At 38.8% G+C, this 20,066-nt stretch overlaps 1 protein-coding gene across 1 annotated transcript in view; it reads left to right on the top strand.

The window, feature by feature from the left end:
• Window positions 1-20,066, top strand: part of DNAH6 (dynein axonemal heavy chain 6) — a 381,338-nt gene that overhangs the window by 282,017 nt on the left and 79,255 nt on the right. Inside the window, exons 61-63 of the mRNA XM_015112750.3 lie at window positions 1,312-1,545; window positions 7,065-7,200; window positions 18,389-18,558. Of these exons, the coding sequence (XP_014968236.2) occupies window positions 1,312-1,545; window positions 7,065-7,200; window positions 18,389-18,558 (540 nt within the window). The remainder of the gene's footprint in view (window positions 1-1,311; window positions 1,546-7,064; window positions 7,201-18,388; window positions 18,559-20,066) is intronic.

Below are 20,066 nucleotides of genomic sequence, written 5' to 3'. Positions count from 1 at the left end.
TTTAACGTGGGGGAATGGAGACCTATTTTGGTGAGGAGACTGACACAATCAGGCCCTTTCCCTTTGTGCTCCATCCTATTAGTAGAAGAGGCGGGTAGGAGAGGCCTGCACAGCCTCAGCACAGTATTTCTAGGAAGGAGTGGAGGACACGTCTTGACCCTGATCTGCTTTGGTCCTTAGCGGGCTTCTAGCTGCCAGTCTGTTTTGATTGGTCTGCCCTCACCATGAACATATATCTTGATCCCAGGGATTGGGCAGGTACTACCTCCCTTCCCACTTTACCCCTCAGGCTGCAGATCCTGAGACACAAGCACATGTTCCTCGGGGCCCTGGTGGGACTTCCCTGAGTCTCTGCTGCAAGATCCCTCCTTGTTCCATGACTTCCATGGAAGGCCACATATTCAGGCTCTGCTCAGCTTCCTCACACAGCCTGGGACCTTTAGAAATTTTTGATCTTCCTTCCACTCCACTTAGAAGTTGCAGAAAATGGGTAGGACTACGTCAGGCCTAATCCCTCAGTGCCACCATCTCTACTGCCTTACCAATATCTTTATAATATGGGGCACCTTTGTGCTAGTGATTCTCCTTTCAAAATTTACAGGTAGGAAACAGGGTAGAAATCTCCTTTAAAATCACCAAAATCAGTTTCTCTTAAATTTCAAGGAAAATTCTAGCACATTATTTCTACACCCTAAGAATTATCTTGGGGAAGTGCTAAGAAATAAGCATGAGCTTACCTTGCTCTTACATCTCTCACCCCAAAATGCAGGGTTTATCAAATCTGGGTTGAAGATGTTAAAAAACTGGTCCTGCCAGCTCACCACCATTTTCCAAAGTTTCATGTCTCACATCAAGATGATGCTTTTGAATTTTGTCAAGAACTTAGCATTAGTCCATTTCTTAAAAATAGGAGAGAAAGGGGAGTGTAGAAAACAAATATCATATATCACTTTGGGATGAATTCTAGACTTTTTCATAGTACAGTAAGTCCTCAATGCTGAGAATAGGTTCTTGGAAACTGTGACTTTGTTAAGCAAAATGACATATAATGAAATCAATTTTTTTGGTCTCATCAGTGTAATAGCAAAATGACTTTGAATGCAAGGTTGTTCATAATTCAAAGACCTGCTGTGCATAATTTCACTTAAAGCCTCAGTTTCCAAGAACCTATCGGCCACATTGAGGACTTACTGTATTCATCTCCCGTGCTGCCGTTTACTCACTGAATGCGAACAAGGGAGACAGAGATTTTTTCTTCTCTACAGAGAATGAATTAAATCAGAGACGTTGATAGAGCTCTCTTTCACACAGTTGTTCAATACCACCATTGAAACTTCTGTAAAGACGGAAAATCTACAAGAGCGCCTGGACATACTACTAGAACAAACTCTCCTAACTGCTTATGTCAATGTTTCAAGAGGACTTTTTGAACAACATAAACTCATCTACAGCTTTATGCTCTGTGTTGAGATGATGCGTCAGCAAGGAACCCTAACTGATGCTGAATGGAATTTCTTTCTCCGAGGTTCTGCAGGATTGGAAAAGGTACCTGATTCTCATTTAGATGATGATTCAGATGGTCTGGCTGTGTCCCCACCCAAATCTCATTTTGAATTGTAGCTACCATAATTCCCATGTGCTGTAGGATGGACCTGGTGGGAGATAACTGAATCACGGGTGCAGTTTCCCCCATACTGTTCTCGTGGTAGTGAATAAGTCTCATGAGACCTGATGGTTTTATAAGGGGAAACCCCTTTCACTTCGTTTTCATTCTCTCTTGCCTGCTGCCATGTAAGATGTGCCTTTTACCTTCTGCCATGATTGTGAGGCCTCCCTAGTCACATGGAACTGTGAGTCCATTAAACCTCTTTTTCCTTATAAATTACCCATTCTCAGCTATGTCTTCATCAGCAGCATGAAAACAGAATAATACTATGATCGTTATTCTAGATAGAGCCCACAAGCACCTACCAGTGCTCGGTGGTGACTCTGGTGGCTAAAGGCCATACATTTGGCTGTGTGGTCCAGTGGAGGGAATTGAGGTCAGGAGGCCCATGTTATAACTCAGTTCTGCCTCCAACTAACTGTATAATGTATCATTTAGCCTCTGTATGGAGCACTATCCTCACCTATAGAAAAGGAATATTGGGAGTAACCAATGAGCTAATAGAAGTGAACATGTTTTGAAAAGCTGACCCTCTTACAAATGTAAAGAGTTAAAATCCAGTAAAAGTTGTAATTCACAGACTTAGCAATAGTTTTTTTAAAAACCATGACCGTCTCTTGCCTGGAGATACATCTCATTATAAAGCATGGGAAGTGACAAAATGACTTGATTGTCACCTTCTGTAATACTATAAAACGAGTTCTGCTGCAGTTCCCTTCTTCGTGTTCATCTGCTTGTCCTGCTTGCTCCAGTCCCTTAAACTGGCCTAACCCACACACATACCACAAAGCTAATGGCCCACAGAGGTGAGCCCCTAAACCTTGCCTACAATTTGGTCTCTGCTCCACTCTAAATTCTTGGCTCTGTCCAACTCTGCAAGTCTCAAGTCCTGTCCTTGGCCCCTGCAGACCTGACATCTGCACCTGTTTGCCAGTATTTGAACCCCAGTGTATCACTAGGAGGTTGAACCTGATGCTTTTATTTGACTCGCAGCACCCCATGCTCCCAGAAAAAGTCCAGACAAGACATCTCCACCAGATGTTCCTTCCTCCCTGACCCCCATCCGTCTTGCATACACGCATATTCTGTGACTCCTCTCTTAATGTGTCTTATCCTCGTAATCACAGTTCATATTCACAGAGAGCTTGCTATGTGTTTTATGTATATCAACTCCCTTATTCCTCTCAGTATTCTTCTTGGGTAATTTCCTAATTTTTATCTCTAGTCTATGATAAGATAGTTAGGCACGGAAAGGTTAAGTAACTTGTCCTGATCACACACTTAATAGGACCTGGAACCAGGATTTGAACACTTGCAGTCTATAAAGCCTGCTCTCTTAGCCAGTTCACTCTACTGCTGGCTGTTAGCCACTCAGCCAGGCCCTGCCCTGTGTGCTTTTGCCCTTCCTTCCTCACTGCAGCCTTGTCAACAGCTCTTCTTACAGTTTTCTCACACAGAGACTCAAAGAGGTTAAAGAGCTTTCCAAAATCACACTAGTGCATGACACAGTCTGATTCAAACCTGTGTCTGAGCTCCCAAAGCCCATGTCCGTTCCAAAACCACCTACTTCTCATGAACAGCATATTTTGAAAAGTTTAAAATATGTTTTAAATACCATCAAACTCAAAACTTAAAATTACCATCGTCAGAAACTTCTCTGAATTATTTTTAATTAAACTGTCTTTTTCCTCATGGTAGACATAAGGAAATTGGAAGGATTCTTGACTAATAATTATTTTTAGAAATGTATTTGGGGGCATATTTTATATGGTCACTTCATTTGACGTTTTGACACTAGTATTTTCTATTTTTATCGTAAGTGCTACATTGTTTTTTGCTACATTCGTTAGGATCTAAATTAGATTTTCTGGAATAACCTTGGAAGCCAACTTCCATACATAAAACTTTTTCTGGGGAAAAATGTGCACTGAGTTCCAAACACCTATGACAAGATCGTATCATTATGCAAGGAGATGGTGCAACAAAAGGGCTCTGGAAGAGACCTAGAAAGAATAAAAGAAGAGTGTCCAGGATGGGAGGAGAGAGAGGAAGGAGATACATGCCCCATGGAATCTGGAGTTGACTGGATGCACTAGATAAAGAAAATCCAGATGAGAAAATCCAGATGACCTTTCTAGAAGGTCGCAACAACAAAAGGCAGAGGGGGATGCTGTGGTCTGCAGCTGGAGACTGGCTGTTGTGAGCAGAAGTAGGCATTTCCAGGATTGAACCACAACAGTTAGAATTTAGGGACAAATAGAAACAACTGGAACCAATACACAAAGCCTCAAGCATCTGCAGGTTTCTATTACATGTGGACAAGGTAAATGGATTTCTGCAAATTGAGGTCTCCAAGCTATTCTCATTGGTTATATTCAGTCTGTACAACTAATGTTTTTAAACGATGATATTTTAAACAGGGGTGTCCAGTCTTTTGGCTTCCTTGGGCCACATTGGAAGAAGAATTGTCTTGGGCCACACATAAAATACACTAACGATAGCTGATGAACTTTAAAAAAAAAATCGCAAAAGAAAAATCTCATAAGGTTTTAAGAAAGTTTACGAATTCGTGTTGGTCCACATTCAAAAGCATCCTAGGCTGCATGTGGCCTGTGGGCCATGGGTTGGACAACCATTTTTTAAAGCATTTTCTCTTAATGCCAGGAATCCAAAAAATGATGCTAGCATGTAATAATAGCATAACCAGAAAACTTTACATGATATCTATTTCCTGGAAAATTCATTAAAATTTGTGCAGAGACCAGTGATTTGTTTTACACATTATTATTAGAGATCAAAATACAGCAAAACCACTCAGAATTCTGCATTAGATATTTGTAAATGCCTGTGAACATTAACTAATCTAAGAGTCTTTGAGGGGTTTATCTAGGATCAAGATGTAACACAGGGAAATGCCACTTCCAGCATGACAGTGTGAGGATCTTCACATACCTGCTCCCCAGCAAAACTGTTGAAAATTATGTAAGGATCATTTAAACTATCTGGAAATAGTCCCAGGCACATACAGCAAATGAATAAACATTTATTTGAGATAATTTATTAGAGGCTCAGTAAGGACAGCAAGAGTCTGTGGTCTTTGAACCTAGACCCACTGCCTCCCTTCCTGCTCCCAGCTTAGTGAGATAGGAACTGCACTCCAGACTGATGCAGCTAAGAGCACAGGGCTCCTGCTTACTCCCCACTGCCAGTTAAAGGGCCATATTCCTGAGAAAGACAGGACATCAGCATTTCTCATCCTGCCCACAGCTACCTACTGCTGAAGCTAAGTTCCAGTTGAGTGCAGCCAAAAGGTGGGGCTGCCTTCTTCCACCCAGCCCCCACTGGGGAGACTGAGGCTTCATGTTTGGTGCAGCATCGCTGTTGTTCCAGCTCCTAAGATAGTAGTTCATCAATAGCAGAGGCAAGCTGAGGAGACCTGAGGCTACTGTCTTCCCACCCATGGCGTACTCAGCTCCTGGAATATGCCTCTGCGAAAAGTGCAACATTGTCATGCCCCTGGGATTTTGCCTGAGTGGGAGAAGCAACCCATAAAACAGATAGTTCCTTATCTCCTCACAGAGTAACTGACTTCATTTCCAACACAGTATGGAAAAGTTTAAGCCTAATGATGCTCTCTAAAACAATAAAGGTTGTAGTGAAAGGCAATTGAAAGGAAACTGATGGAATTACCGGACAGAGAGACAACATATAAACCAGCTGGTTTGCCAGAGATTAAGAGAAGACACTGAAGCCTGCCAAAGACCAGAAGAAAACCCAAACACTGACCTTAGCAACTCCTTCAAATGGGCCCAAATTTGAATGTTTTAGTCTGAGGAGAAATTTGTCCCCAAGAGCATTGTTAAAAACATTAGAGCAATCAGCCCACAATTAGTGGTGCTTGACAGCTAGATGCAGTCAAGGAAAACTATCAAAAAGAGCCCTGAAAAAGCTATGAACATCCCAGGGTAACTGTGGGCATTCCTAAGGCTGCACCCCTTGAGGAGCAACATTAGAGGCTTAATGTTGTACAGGGGTTGTGGAGAGACTCCACTAAAATAATCCAGTCAGTTATTAAACAAATAAGCAAGTAACAGTAAGAAGCCTTTGGGTAAAGGGTGCATGCTCAGAGTTGCTACAGTGCATTACAGGTTGAGTATTCCTTAATTCAAGATGCCTAGGCCCAGAAGCATTTCAGATTTGGGGTTTTTTCAGTTTTTGGAATACTTCCATTATACTTACTGGTTAAACATATGTCTGCACAAAAATTTGGACACGAATATTCATAACAGCATTGTTTATACTAGTCAAAAGATGGAAATGTCCAAATGTCCAATAGCCCAAATGTCCATCAACTGATATATAAATAAAATGTGGTATATTTATACAATGGAATATTATTCAACCATAAGAAGGAATGAAGTACTGATAACGTGCTACAACATGGATGAAACTTGAAAACACTAAGCTGTCTGTCACAAAAGCCCACATATTATATAATTTGATTTACATGAAGTGTCCATAATAGGCAAATATATGGAGACAGTAAGTAGTTTAGCAGTTGCTTAGGGCTCAAGGGATGGGATTAAAGGGGAGTAATGGCTAATGAGTGCACAGTATCTTTTTGAAGAAATTAAATGTTCTAAATTGTGATGGTGGGTGTACCCATCTGTGAATATACTGAAATCATTAGATTATATACTTCAAATGGATGAATTGCTTAGTATGTGAATTGTATCTCAATAAACCTGTTTTTAAATGTAGTAGGGAACCCTGGGCAAATATTCAGGAAATTTTGAAGAACTAGTTTCTGTTTTACAATCACAGTTATTTCTCTGTCTCTTTTAAAACTGTTTGCCCACATGTAAGTGCTTCACGGAATATTGCCAAATGGCATAACACTTCTCCCAGAAGTTTCTGAGAATATCTAAAATAATTAGGCAAACACTTACCAGAGCTGGAATTAGGTTGCCATTTGTCTTGCTACTGATACTGCTCCATACTCAGCTTTCTCTGTCTCCTAGGGGTGAGAACATCTGGTAATCTGATTTGGAGACTCGTTCTCTACAGAAAAATTATTAACCATAGGAATATTTGGCGAGTGGGGAAAGATTGGTGTGGGGTGTTGGAAAACAGGCTGAAAGTAGCAGATTTAATTGATCAACTTTGTTTTCTGTAAATGTCAATCTGAAAAGTTTTTAGCAGCTGTACTTCTGTGCAAAGGTCCACAATTAGAATTGATTCAACACCGTTTCTATTTCACCATATTGTACTACTTGTCCTAGGAAAATGGTTATTTTAACTTACTGTTAGAGCTTGATTATTCAGTTGGACAAAGTGAAAGTATATTTTGTGATTGCCTTTGTGAATTGTTATTCATTTTCTTTCTGTCTTCAAATAGGAACGCCCACCTAAGCCTGAAGCTCCCTGGCTACTTACTGCTACATGGTTCGCTTGCTGTGACTTAGAAGAATCATTTCCAGTTTTTCATGGACTTACCCAAAATATATTGTCACATCCTATTTCTATATGCTTAGGTAATGTGACAAAAAGAACCTGATGAGGAGGCTTATAAACAGGCTCTTGAATCCTAATCTTAATGTTTTCTTTAACCTCTTCTGCAATGTCAATATTTTTCACTAGGAACTTCCTTCATTTCTAAGAAACTGTAAATTATTTGTTTTCACGATTTCTTGAGTAGAATGCTTGGCCCATGAATTTTCAATATTTCATGTTTACTTTATATGTGTGTGTGTATATATATGTATACTTTATATATACACACACACGTATTTTATGTATATATTTGAGAATATAAACATACATTTATGTATTGCTTTAGCTGTATCCCATAGATTTTTATTTTTTTTACTTTTTATTGAAGGATAACATAAATCCAGAAAAATGCACAAATCAAAAGTATACAATTTGATTAACTATCACAAACTGTGTAGATTTATTTACGAACCATCACTGAGAGTAAGAAATAGAACAGTACCAGCATCCCAGAATCCCCTTATTCTCTCTCACTTCTCTTCCTCAGAGGCAACAACTACTCTGAATTATAATATTCTGTATTAATTTTTCCCTACAAGTTTTAATATATAGCCCTTTCAATTCTAAAACTACACTTACTAGTTCAAAGCCATTTTAGGATTTAGGGGACCATCTTTTTTTGTTTATAATTTAATTACATTATGGAAATTATACTCATGGTTTTCATGAAATTGAGTCTTTGGAATTATATACACTTCCTGTGCAGCCTGGTGCGTGTTTTGTTTATAAAAAATATTCCATGCATGTCATTTCTTGAATGCAAGGCTCCATATGTGACCTTTAGCTGAAACTTACTAATTGTGGTATTTATCTTACTAACGTTCTTATACTAGATCTGTCAGATTCTAAGAGAGCTATATTAAGGTATACCACTATGATTGGCAACTTCCCTTTGTAATTTTGGAATTTTTCCCATTATACTTTGTGAAACTATGCCAGTATATAAAATAGGTTTAGAGTTAAGTTCTTAGTAATTATTCCTTTTTATTAAATAATATCCCTCTTTACTCTGAATAATGCTTTTTACCTTAAATATATTTCCTTTTTAATGTATTATTTTTATTTGTTAATCAGGGAGTACATGTGCAGGTTTCTTACATGGTTATATTGCATGCTGGGGAAGTTTGGGCTTCTAATGATCTCATTGCCCAGGTAGTGAACATAAAATCAATAAGCAGATTTTCAACCCTTGCTGCCTCCCTCCATCTCCTCTTTTGGAGTCCTCAGTGTCTATTGTTCCCTCCTTTATGTCTTTGTGTACCCAATGTTTAGCTCCCACTTATAAGTGAGACCATACAGTATTTGGATTTTCTTTGTTAATTCACTTAGGACAATGGCCTCCAGCTGCATCCATGTTGCTGTAAAGGACATAATGTCATTCTTTCTATGGTTACATAGTATTCTATATGTATATGTACCACATTTTCTTTGTCCAGTTCACTGTTGATGGGAACCTAGGGTGATTCCATGTCTTGTTGTTGTAAATAGTGCTGCAATAAACATATGAGTGCAGGTCTTTTGGTAGAATGATTTGTTTTCCTTTGGGTATATACCCAGTAATGGGATTGTAGGTCAAATGTTAGTTCTATTTTTGGCTTTTTGAGAAATTTCTAAACTGCTTTTCACAGAGGCTGAACTAGTTTATATTCTCAGCAACAGAATGTAAGCATTCTCTTTTCTCCACAATCTTGCCAAAATCTTTTTTTTTTTTTTTTTTTTTTTTTACTTTTGAATAATAGGCATTCTGACTGGTGTAAGATGGTAATTCATTGTGGTTTTGATTTGCATTTCTCTGATGATTAGTCATGTTGAGTACTTTTTCATATGTTTGTTGGCAGCTTTATGTCTTCTTTAGAAAAGTGTCTATTCATGTTCTTTGCCCACTTTATAATGGGCTTATTTACTTTTTATTGATTTGTTTAACTTCTTTATAGATTCTCAATGTTAGTTCTTTGTAGGATGCATTGTTTGCAAATATATTCTCCCATTCTGTACATTGTACTCAGTTGATATTTTATTTTGCTATGCAGAAGCTCTTTAGTTTAAATCCTATTTGTCTATTTTTATTTTGTTGCATTTGCTTTTGGACCCTTCATCACAAATACTTTGCCTAGGCCAATGTCTAGAAGAGTATTTCCTATGTTTTCTTCTAGGATTTTCATAGTTTGAGGTTTTTCTTCAACCTTGAGTTAATTTTTGTATATGGTGAGAAGTAAGGGGTCCAGTTTCATTCCTCTGCATATGGTTAACCAGTTTTTCCAGCTCATTTACTGAATAGAATATTCTTTCCACATTATTTTTGTTCACTTTGTCAAAGATCAGTTGGTTGTAGGTATGTGACTTTGTTTCAGGGGTCTCTGTTCTGTTCCATCAGTCCATGTGTCTACTGTTGTACCAATACCATGTTAGTTTGGTTACTGTAGTCTTGTAGTATATTTATATGTTGGATAATGTGATGCCTCTGGCTTTGTTCTTTTTTACTAGGATTGCCTTGGCTGTTTGGGCACATTTTTTGTTTCCTATGAATTTTAGAATAGTGTTTCCTAATTCTATGGAAAATGACATTGGTAATTTGATAGGAATAGCATTAAATCTGTAGATTGCTTTGGATAGCATAGTCATTTTAACGATGTTGATTCTTCCAACCCATAAGTGTGGGATGTTTTTCCATTTGCTTGTTTCATCCTTTCTTTTGGCAGTGTTTTATAGTTACTCTTATAGAGATCTTTCACTTCCTTGGTTAGATGTATTCCTCAATATTTTTGTGGCTATTTTAAATGGGATTGCATTCTTTATTTGTTTCTCAGCTTAAACATTATTGGTATACAGAAATGCTACTGATTTTTGTACATTCATTTTATATCATAAGACTTTGTTGAAGTCATTTATCAGGTCTAGGTGTCTTTTGGTCAAATCCTTAGGATTCTCTAGGGACAGAATCATATTGTTAGTGAAGAGAAATAATTTGACTTCCTCTTTTCCTATTTGAATAAATTTCTTTCTCCTGCCTGATTGCTTTGGCTAAGACTTCCGGTACTATATTGAATAGGAGTGGTGAGAGTAGACATCTATGTTTTGTTCCAATTCTTACGGGGGAATGCCTCCAGCTTTTGGCTGTGGGTTTGTCATTGATGGCTCTCATTATTTTGAGGTATGTTCCTTTGATGCCTAGTTTGTTGAGGATTTTTATCATAAAGGAATGTTGAATTTTATCAAACGCTTTTCCTCATCTATTGAGGTGATCATATGGTTTTTGTTTTTAGTCCTGTTTATGATGTGAATCACATTTATTGATTTGTATACGTTGAATCATCCTTGCATCCCAGGAATAAGGCTCACTTGATTATGATGAATTAACTTTTTTAAATGCTGCTAGATTCAGTTTGTTAGCATTTTGTTGAAGATTTTTGAGTCTATTTTAATCAGGGATATTGGCCTTTAGTTTTCTTTTCTTTTTATGTCTGTGCCAGATATTTGTATCAGGATGATGCTAGCTTCATAGAACGAGATAGTGAGGAGTCCCTCCTCCTCAATTTTTTGGATTAGTTTCAGTGGAATTGATACCAGCTCTTCTTTGTACATCTGGTACAATTTGGTCGTCCAGGGCTTTTTTTTTCTGTTGGTTGGTTTGTTGGTAGGTTTTTATTCCTGATTGAATTTCATTACTCATGATTAGTCTGTTCTGGATTTTTGGTTTTTTCTGGTTCAATCTTGGGAGGTTGTGTGTTTCCAGGAATTGATCCATTTCTCTAGATTTTTCTAGTTCATGTGCATAGAAATGCTCATCATAATACCCTCTGAGGATCCTTTATATTTCTGGGGGATCATTTGTGATGTCACTTTTGTTATTTCTGATTATGCTTATTTGGATATTCTCTTTTTTTTTCCTTGTTAATCTAGCTTATGGTCTATCAATCTTGTTTATCCTTTCGAGAAACCAACTTTTTGTTTCATTGATCCTTTGTATGATTTTTGAGGTCTCAATTTTGTTCATTTCTGCTCTGATTATAGTTATTTTATTTCTTCTGCTAGTTTTGGGTTTCATTTGTTCTTATTTTTCTATTTCCTTTAGGTACAAGATTAGTTTGCTAATTAGAGAACTTTCTAACTTCTCAATGTAGTTTTTTAGTGCTATAAACTTTCCTTTAACACTGCTTTGCTGCATCCCAGAGGTTTTGATACATTCCATGTCTGTTTTCATCTACTTCAAAAAAGCTTTTTTACTTCTGCCTTGATTTCAATGTTTACCCAAAAGTTATTGAGGAGCAATTTGTTTAGTTTCCATGTAATTTTATGGTTTTGAGAGATCTTCTGTGTATTGATTTCTATTTTTATTTCACTGTTGTCTGAGAAGATGCTTGGTATGATTTGGATTTTTTTTATTTATTGAGACTTGCTTTATGACCAAGGTGTGGTCAGTTTTAGAGTATGTTCCATATGCAGATACGAAGAATGTGTATCTTGCGGTTGTTAGGTAGAGTGTTCTGTAGATATCTATTAGGTCCAAATGGTCATGTCGAATTTATGTCCAGAATTTGTCAATTTTCTGCCTCAGCGATCTATCAAATGCTATCAGTGGGGTGTTGCATGTTGTATGACTATTGTTGTGTACTGCCAAAGTCTTTAAGTCTAGATGTGCTTGTTTTATGAATCTGGGTGCTCCAATGTTGGATACATATATATCTAGGACACTTAAGATGTTTTGTTGAATTGAGCCCCTTATCATTATTTAATGCCCTTCTTTGTCCTTTTTTATTTTTGTTGGTTTAAATTCTGATATAGAAACCATAACCCTTGCTTTTTTTTGTTTTCCGTTACATGACATATCTTTCTCCATCCCTTTACTTTGAGCCTATAGGTGTCATAACATGTGAGATTGGGTCTCTTGATGATAGAAGAAGAATGAGTCTTGTTTTTTCATTCAATTTGATACTCTATGTATGTTAAGTTGAGCATTTAGGCCCTTTATGTTCAAAGTTAAAATTGATATATGAGGTTTTGTTGCTATCATAATGCTGTTAGCTTAGTTGCTTTGTAGTCTTTATTGTATAGTTGCTTTATGGGTTCTGTAGGCTATGTGCTTACATGTGCTTTCATGGTAGCAAGCATTATTCTTTTGTTTCCACATTTAGAACTCCCTTAAGCATGTATTGTAGGGCCAGTCTGGTGGTGGAAAATTCCCTTGGTGATTACTTGTTTGGGAAACACTTTATTTCTCCTTCATTTATGAAGCTTAGCATGGCAGGATATGAAATTCTTGGCTGACATTTATTTTCTTTAAGAATACTAAAAACGGGCCCCCAATTTCTTCTGACTTATAAGGTTTGTGCTGAAAAGTCTTATGTTAGTCTGATAGGTTTCCCTTTATAAGCAGCATGACCCATTTTTCTAGGTGCCTTTAAAGTTCTTTCTTTCATGTGGACTTTGGTTAGTCCTATCCCTCCTATCCATCCCCAAGTCTGTCTTGGGAATGGTCATCTTGTGTAGCATCTTACAGGAGTTCTCTGGATTTCTTGTATTTGCATGTCGACCTCTCTAGCAAGATTGGGGAAATTTTCCTGAATTATATCCTCAAATATGTTTTCCAAGTTGCTTACTCTCTCTACTTCTCTCTCATGAATGCCAGTAAGTCATAGGTTTGGTTACTTTACATAATCCCATATTTCTCAAAGGCTTTCTTCATTTTTTTGAATTATTTTTCACTTTTGTCTGACCGGGTCATTTTGACAGATTGATCTTCAAGTTCTGAAAGTCTTTCTTTTGCCTGGTCTAGTCTGTTATTAAAGCTTCCATTTGTATTTTGAAGTTCCTGATGTGAATTTTTCAATTCCAGAACTTCTGTTGGTTTGTTCTTAATATAGCTATGTTGTCTTTCATATCTTGGATCATTTTTCTGGCTTCTTTGTGTGGGATCTCAACTTTTTCCTGGATCTCATGGAGTTTCTTTGCATCATATTCCGAATTCTATATCTGTCATTTCAGACGTTTCATTCCGGTTAGGATTCATTGCTTGGGAGCTAGTGGGATCCTTTGGAGGTGATGAAACACTCTGGCTTTTTATATTGCTGGGGTTCTGCACTGGTTACTCCTTATCTGAGAGAGCTGATACTTCTCTTTTTTTAATTTGCTATCATTTGGATGGGGCTTCTTGTTTATTCTTTTTTCCTTTGAGGGTATGACTGTGGTGTATATTGTGTGTGATTAACTGGCTTCGTTTCTAGCTGCTTTCAGAGTACCAACTCTCTGTACAGGTTCCTTGGTTGCAAATAGGTTCATGCAGTGGCTTCCTCAGAAGTTGCTTGTTGTAGCAATGTAATTTTATTTGGTGGTGTAATCCAGGATGCAGTCTAGTAGATGGTGCTTAAGAGTAAGAACTGATGGGTACAAGCAGGGGTGGAAGCACTAGAAAGTACAAAAAGCACCTCCGCAGAGCACATTCACCCTCAGTAGGGTGGAGCTTCTGGAGAAGCTTGACACACAGACTCTTTCAACCCTCATTCCCCAAACCCCAATGTGAAGAGTCACTTCCAAATCCTTGACAGGGCACAGAGAAGAAGGGTAGCGGAGCAAGTGTGACCCCCCTCTCCATGTCCATTCCCAGGCTTTGGTGGTACCACCTTCAGTGTCTGGCACTGCACTCAGATTTTCTTTTGTCCCCTCCTTTAGGGATAGTCTGCATCAAGAGTTAGATCTCCAGGTGAGTGGAGTCTGCCTCCCTCCCACTCCTCAGAGCTGGTGAGGCACTGTTCCCCAACTGACCAAGGAAATAGGCTGGGACACCCCATTGTGACCCATGCAGACCAGTTCTAGGTTGCAAAGCTGTCTCTGGCTGAAAGTCTTGCCCTCTGGGAAAAACCTCAGCTTCTCCAACCCTCCTCCCACTCCAGTCTTGTGATGGGAGAGAGCGTAATTCCACTACCTACTACTGGGGCACTCTCCACACTCGCTGCTCAATTCTGCCTGTGGGGACCCTTCTTCCCTTCCACTTTAACCTCACCTAAGACCAAAATGCTTGCTGTGGCCACCGCTGCCAGGTCACCAAACAATGGCTCTAACCTCTCAAAATGGTGCCAGCCGTGGGCTTGCACCTAGAGAGGGTAGAGCCGCTCTCAGGCAAGCAGCACAGACGAGAAGCTGTGAGGAGTGTGGTCCACTCAAGTCTCGGTCTCATAGCAGCTCGTAGCAAGGCATTGGGCATTGTCCTAGGTATATGTAGGAGAGCCTTGGTCCCCTCTCCCTGCTTGGCTGAGAGGCAGAAGCAGCCACATCAGCCCAAACTCAGGCCAAGGATGGAGCACAGCTCAGCACTACATTCTCAAAGTGGTGCCTTGGGCCTGAAAACAGGGAGGGTGGGTCACTGCCCAGGCAGGCAGCATGATCAAGAAGCTGTGGGGAGTGTGTTTCATTCACAACTGTCTCACAGCAGCCTGCTACAGAGCTGTGAGTATTGTCCTAGATATGAGAAGGATGACCTGGTCTCCCTGTTCTTCCTTAGTCAAGCAGAGGCTACAGCCACATCAGCCCAAACTCAGCAAAGCGTGGAGCTCAGCCCAGCATTATACTTTCAAAAGGGAACCTTGGGCCTGGGGCTAAAGAGGGTGGGGCACCGTTCAGGCAAGCAGCGTGAGCAGGAAGTTGTGAGAAGTGTGGTCCACTCATATCTCAGTCTCAACAGCAGCTCCTAACAGGGCAGCAAGTACCCTCTAGGGGGTGCATGAGTGTGCCTGTTCTTCCGTCTCCCTCCCTGGAGCAGCACAGTGGCTACAGCTGTGTCTGTAAATCCCCAGGATCTGGGTTCTCAAAATGGCACCCAGCTGAGGCTGCGCCAGGCTCAGATTCCTGTGGGATTCTGTGTGGGTTCCCTTTCTAGAGCAATGTATCTGTACAATCTTTAGGCAGTTCCATATGTCAGGCACAAGGCCCTAGTGGGTCAAGGGTTTCTCCTGTAGCCAAGATCATAAAACCCTGTTTTGGAGCTCCAGGGATTTCTCTCTTACTGTTTCCCTGCATCCAGGACCATCTCCCAGCCCAGTCAGTTCCTGGATGGGCAAGCTAACGTGAACCCTCTCCTTACGTACTTCTGGTACTTCATGTCTCTTCTCTAATGAATCCAAGCATTCTCTCCTAGATGCCCTGTTTGAAATGTATCTGCGTATTATTCTGGTTCTTCTCCATGGAGGCAGCACACAATTCCTGCATCTAGTCAGCCATCCTGACCTAAAACCTCAAAATATTATTACAGCAAGCCTCTCTTAGTACTCCCACTCTATATATTTCTACATTCTTTACTTTCCATTTCCATTTTTTGTCTGTCATCATCATGGTTTTGGCGTATCTTAGTTGGGATTTTGTTGTTGTTTTGAGGAGAATGAAAGTCTTTCTTTTAACAGGCAAATTTCAATCTGATTATATTTATTATGGTTATTTATTTATTTCAGTTCTTCTTGACTGGGGAAGATTTCCATCTGACAATGTCTGGAGACATTTTTGTTTGCCACAACTGGGGTGGTGCTCCTGGCATCTAGTGGGTAGAGACCAGAGATGCTACTATACCTCCTACAGTGCTCAGAACAACCTTCCACAACAAATAACTACAGCATCTAAAATGTCAATATTAGTAAAGTTAAGAAACTCTGATCTATTTGGACTACATTGGTCATCTTTATTTTGGGCATATTTTTCTTGCCAGCTTTTTCTTTGCTTCGCTTTTTCCTCTTTCTTCTTCCTTTCTTTTTATCCTTTATTTCTCCTCACCTTCCTTTCTTCGTCAAGTGCATCATCCACACTCTTTATTTTCCCCTCTACTGATTTGAAATTCTATTTTTATTTTTTGATAATTACTCTTATGCTTCTAATATGAATATTTATTTAACTAAGCATACCCAGCAAGTGTGCTGGTTTAAAGTCCACATGAACCAGAATTTCTAAGATCCTAATATATTTATTGGATTTCTAAATGAAGACTAGGGAGGGGGGAAGCTTTTCAATAAATGCATTAACTTATTGAAAAGTGCATTCCCCCCTAGTCTTTTGTCCCCCCCTAGTAAAAATTGTTTCTATATTATGCACCAGTTAAATGAGACAGCTAGAGGTAGAAATAGAACACAAGAAGAAAAATACTCATAGAAGAAACCCAGAGATGCACAGTTAGGGACAGACCCAAAACAGAAAGAGCTAGATGGAGCCTCATCTACACAGAGACAAAGGAAGAGGGAAGGTATGGAGGTTGAAAAGCAAAGTAATTTAGGGACAACTCAAAATTTTTTGATAAAAAAGCACCGTGTGTTATCCATGTCTTTGAGACTAAAACTGCAACAATTTTAAAAAACTTTCCTGTTTTTATGTGTTAGATTTCAAGGTTTATTCCAGAAATGCTACAGACTTATGAAGGTTTGTACATGTTTGATAGGATGGCTGGTATTCTAAAAGTGAGCTTTAGATCTTTGCAAGTGATGTTTAATAATTAATCCCATTGTCAATCTTACCTTCAGAAACTTCCTAATTGCCTTAATCTTTTGTCTTTCATTATTTCTAAGTGTTTCATGTCCTATTAGTTGGGAGTTATTTAAAATATGCATTATTAGGCCAGGTGTGGTGGCTCACACCTGTAATCCTAGCACTTTTGGAGGCCGAGGCAGGTGGACTGCCTGAGTTCAGGAGTTGGAGACCAGCCTGGCCAACGTGGTGAAAGCTTGTCTCTACTAAAATACAAAAAAATTAGCCTGGTGTTGTGGTAGTACCAGCTATTCGGGAGGCTGAGGCTGCAGAATTGCTTGAACCCGGGAGGCAAAGGTTGCAGTGAGCCAAGATCATGCCACTGCACTACTGCCTGGGCAACAGAGCAAGACTTTCATCTCCAAATGAATAAATAATGCATTATTAGATACCATCTTCTAATGCATATTTTATGCATTATTTTCCCCCATCATTAGCTGGAGTCCTAATGATTACACAAAAAATAATGAGAACCTCACTGGAAAAGTAGTCATTTTGCAATACATGGTTCTGCTACCTGGTCTTCAGAATAATGCAAACACCTTTAACTAAAGAGTATTGTGGCATGGTATGCCTTGTGGTCTCATACCTTGTAATTGTCTATATTCCATATATAAATTAGAAATCTTGCAAAGATGAACACTTCCCCAAGGCCATGGTCAGAAGTGTTATTAAATTTTTGTGTCACTAGCTTTCTGATTGCTCTGATTAAACTCCCAGAGGAGGACCCCTGCAGACAAGCTAGAGAAAGTTGTTTTCTAGCCTGAAATGCAAGCCAACAATTGTGCCTAATGGCCAACCCAAGAAACCTGTTTCCTCACTGGAGAATACACTCGTTATTTTGGCTTTCTGAAAGGTTTACACCGCATGCACTCTGTACCTACAGAAATTTAAATGCAAATTCTTAGTACATGTTATAACCATTGTAAGAGCTAACTATGATCCTAACTTTCATACAAGATACAAAACCATTTCTTATAAATATTCTATAGCCAGGGAGCAGGGGATGATGTATTGTTTATTAGGGCATAATGTAAATATGTCAGTGTATTCAGCTATTATTTATGTTGTTCAAATTACATATGCCAGAATTTTCAGTTTACTTCATTTATCATAGACTGATTTTATTTTTTTTCTTCCTTTTTCTTCTACTTCTAACAGTGACTATTTGACATATTTTTATGCTATTTTCTGGCACACATGGGTTCATTTTATTGTACTTTTATTATGGATTTGTTATTTTAATTAATATAAGAACCTGCTTTGTCCCATTTAATTATGTTTGCTTTGAATTCTAGTTAACCCAATATTACTCTTATCACTTCAATGTTCTTTTAGCTCACATTTGTTTAAATACCTCTATGCATCCTTTTATTTTTAACCTTCCTATTATTTTGTTTTGTTTTTTTGTTTGTTTGTTTTGTTTTGTTTTGTTTTGTTTTTGAGACGGAGTCTCGCTTTTGTAAGTGGTTTGCTGCTATTTTCTCATTACATTTTAAATTCTTTACTTTTTAATTAATTAGGTTGGGTAGCAGGGGAGACTGATGTATTTACAGTATACTTGTGATTAAAACTGATAGTAAATATAGAGATATTTTTAAATTACCAAACATTATTTAATTTCAAAGCCAAAACAAATCTAATTCAATTATCTTTTTAAAATTGTATTTCCAGGATCTTTTGAGACTTATATTAACCCACAGGAATGGGAAGGCTATCCTAAAATGAAATACGAAGAGAAACACATGAGACAGGAAAAGGAGGCCGCACACGAGGATCCGTGGAGTGCAGGATTGAGTTCTTTCCATAAGCTAATTCTTATTAAATGTTGTAAAGAAGAAAAGGTAGGGCATTTTTTTAATTAAAGGACTGTGTTACAATTATTTCTACTAAAGCTCACTAGCCAGTTATGATTTATAAATTTATTTGAGAGTAACAATGGCCAAGTTTGGGAGATGACTCAAAAAAATGAAACATGGTTCTGTGTATTACTAAAACACAATGTTTTATATAGAGAATTTTGAAAGAGAGCCAGCCAGGCCCACACACCAGCACACCCTTTCCCTGGTGTGTGCCATTAGAGTGCCATGCTCTCTGCTGGAGGGATGGGGTCTGTTGGGAAACTTTAGAAGGGAAATAATGGGCCTTTCAGATCTTGACAACAATGGAGAGGAGACATTTGAAGGGTACGAAGCCATAGTTACCAGGACCTGTTTGAAGATGAAAGAAATTATGGTGGCCTGAATTAAGACAGAGGTAGTAGATTAGAGAGATAAAGGGGGGTATGGAGATGAGGCAACTGATATGGCCCCCAGTTTCTGTTTGCATGCCAAAGGGGATAGTTGTGACAACCACTAAGCAGGTGTGAAAGGAGTAATGTGTGAGAGAAAGATGCTATTGACTCTACAGCTATCAGAGTGGATAGCAGTCTGGAAGTCAGCTCATATGGAAGTAGGAAACTATAGAGAGATATATTAATTAGAAATAGAGATTTGGGAATCAGCATTCAGTTGGGAAGTAAAACTGTGGGAGTTGTTAGGATCGCAGAGGAATAAGACATATAGAATAAGAGGAAAGATAGGCAGAAAATGAAGCTCTGATTACCACCAACTTTTAAAAGGCAGAGAGAAAGGATAAGTAGCCCATAAGAAGAAATAGCAGACGGTCAGGAAAAACACTAGGAGAAAAGAAAAGTGTCATGGAAGCCAAGGAAGTGCAAGTTTCAACACAGCACAAGTTATCAATAGAATGAATGAAGCATTCAGGACAGTTCCAGTTTCTATGTATTTAGATATAATTCCTAATTTTATTGTTAATAAGGGAATAATATTATCTGCTAAAGATTTGAGTGGTGAGTTTCAGGGAGCATTAGAGAAAAATGGAGATTGTTCCTTTGGGAAAAGGGAGAAAAAACTAACCGGAAAAGATGAAAGCATATTTGGGAGATGTTGATGCTATATTGGAGAATTTTCTGCTATCTCTGTGTGTTAGTCTGCTTTGCATTGCTATAAAGGAATGCCTGAGGCTGGGTAATTTCTAAAGAAAGGAGGTTTATTTGGCTCACAGTTCTGCAGGCTGTACAAGCATGACACCAGCATTTTCTTAGCTTCTGGTGAGGCTTCAGGAATCTTTTACATACGGTGAAAGGCAAAGGGGGAGCAGGCACATCACATGGTGAGAGAGGAAGCAAGAAAGAGGGGACGGAGACCCCAGACTGTTTTAAATGTCTATCTCTTGTGTGAGCTACTAGAGCAAGAATTCACTCATTTCTATGGAGAGGGCACCAAGCAATTTTTGAGGGATCCACCTCCATGACTCAAACACCTCCCACTAGGCCCTACCTTCAATATTG

The sequence above is a fragment of the Macaca mulatta genome, chromosome 13 (assembly GCF_049350105.2).
Source record: "Macaca mulatta isolate MMU2019108-1 chromosome 13, T2T-MMU8v2.0, whole genome shotgun sequence".
NCBI lineage: Eukaryota > Metazoa > Chordata > Mammalia > Primates > Cercopithecidae > Macaca > Macaca mulatta.
This window is presented reverse-complemented; position numbering and strand designations above follow the sequence as displayed.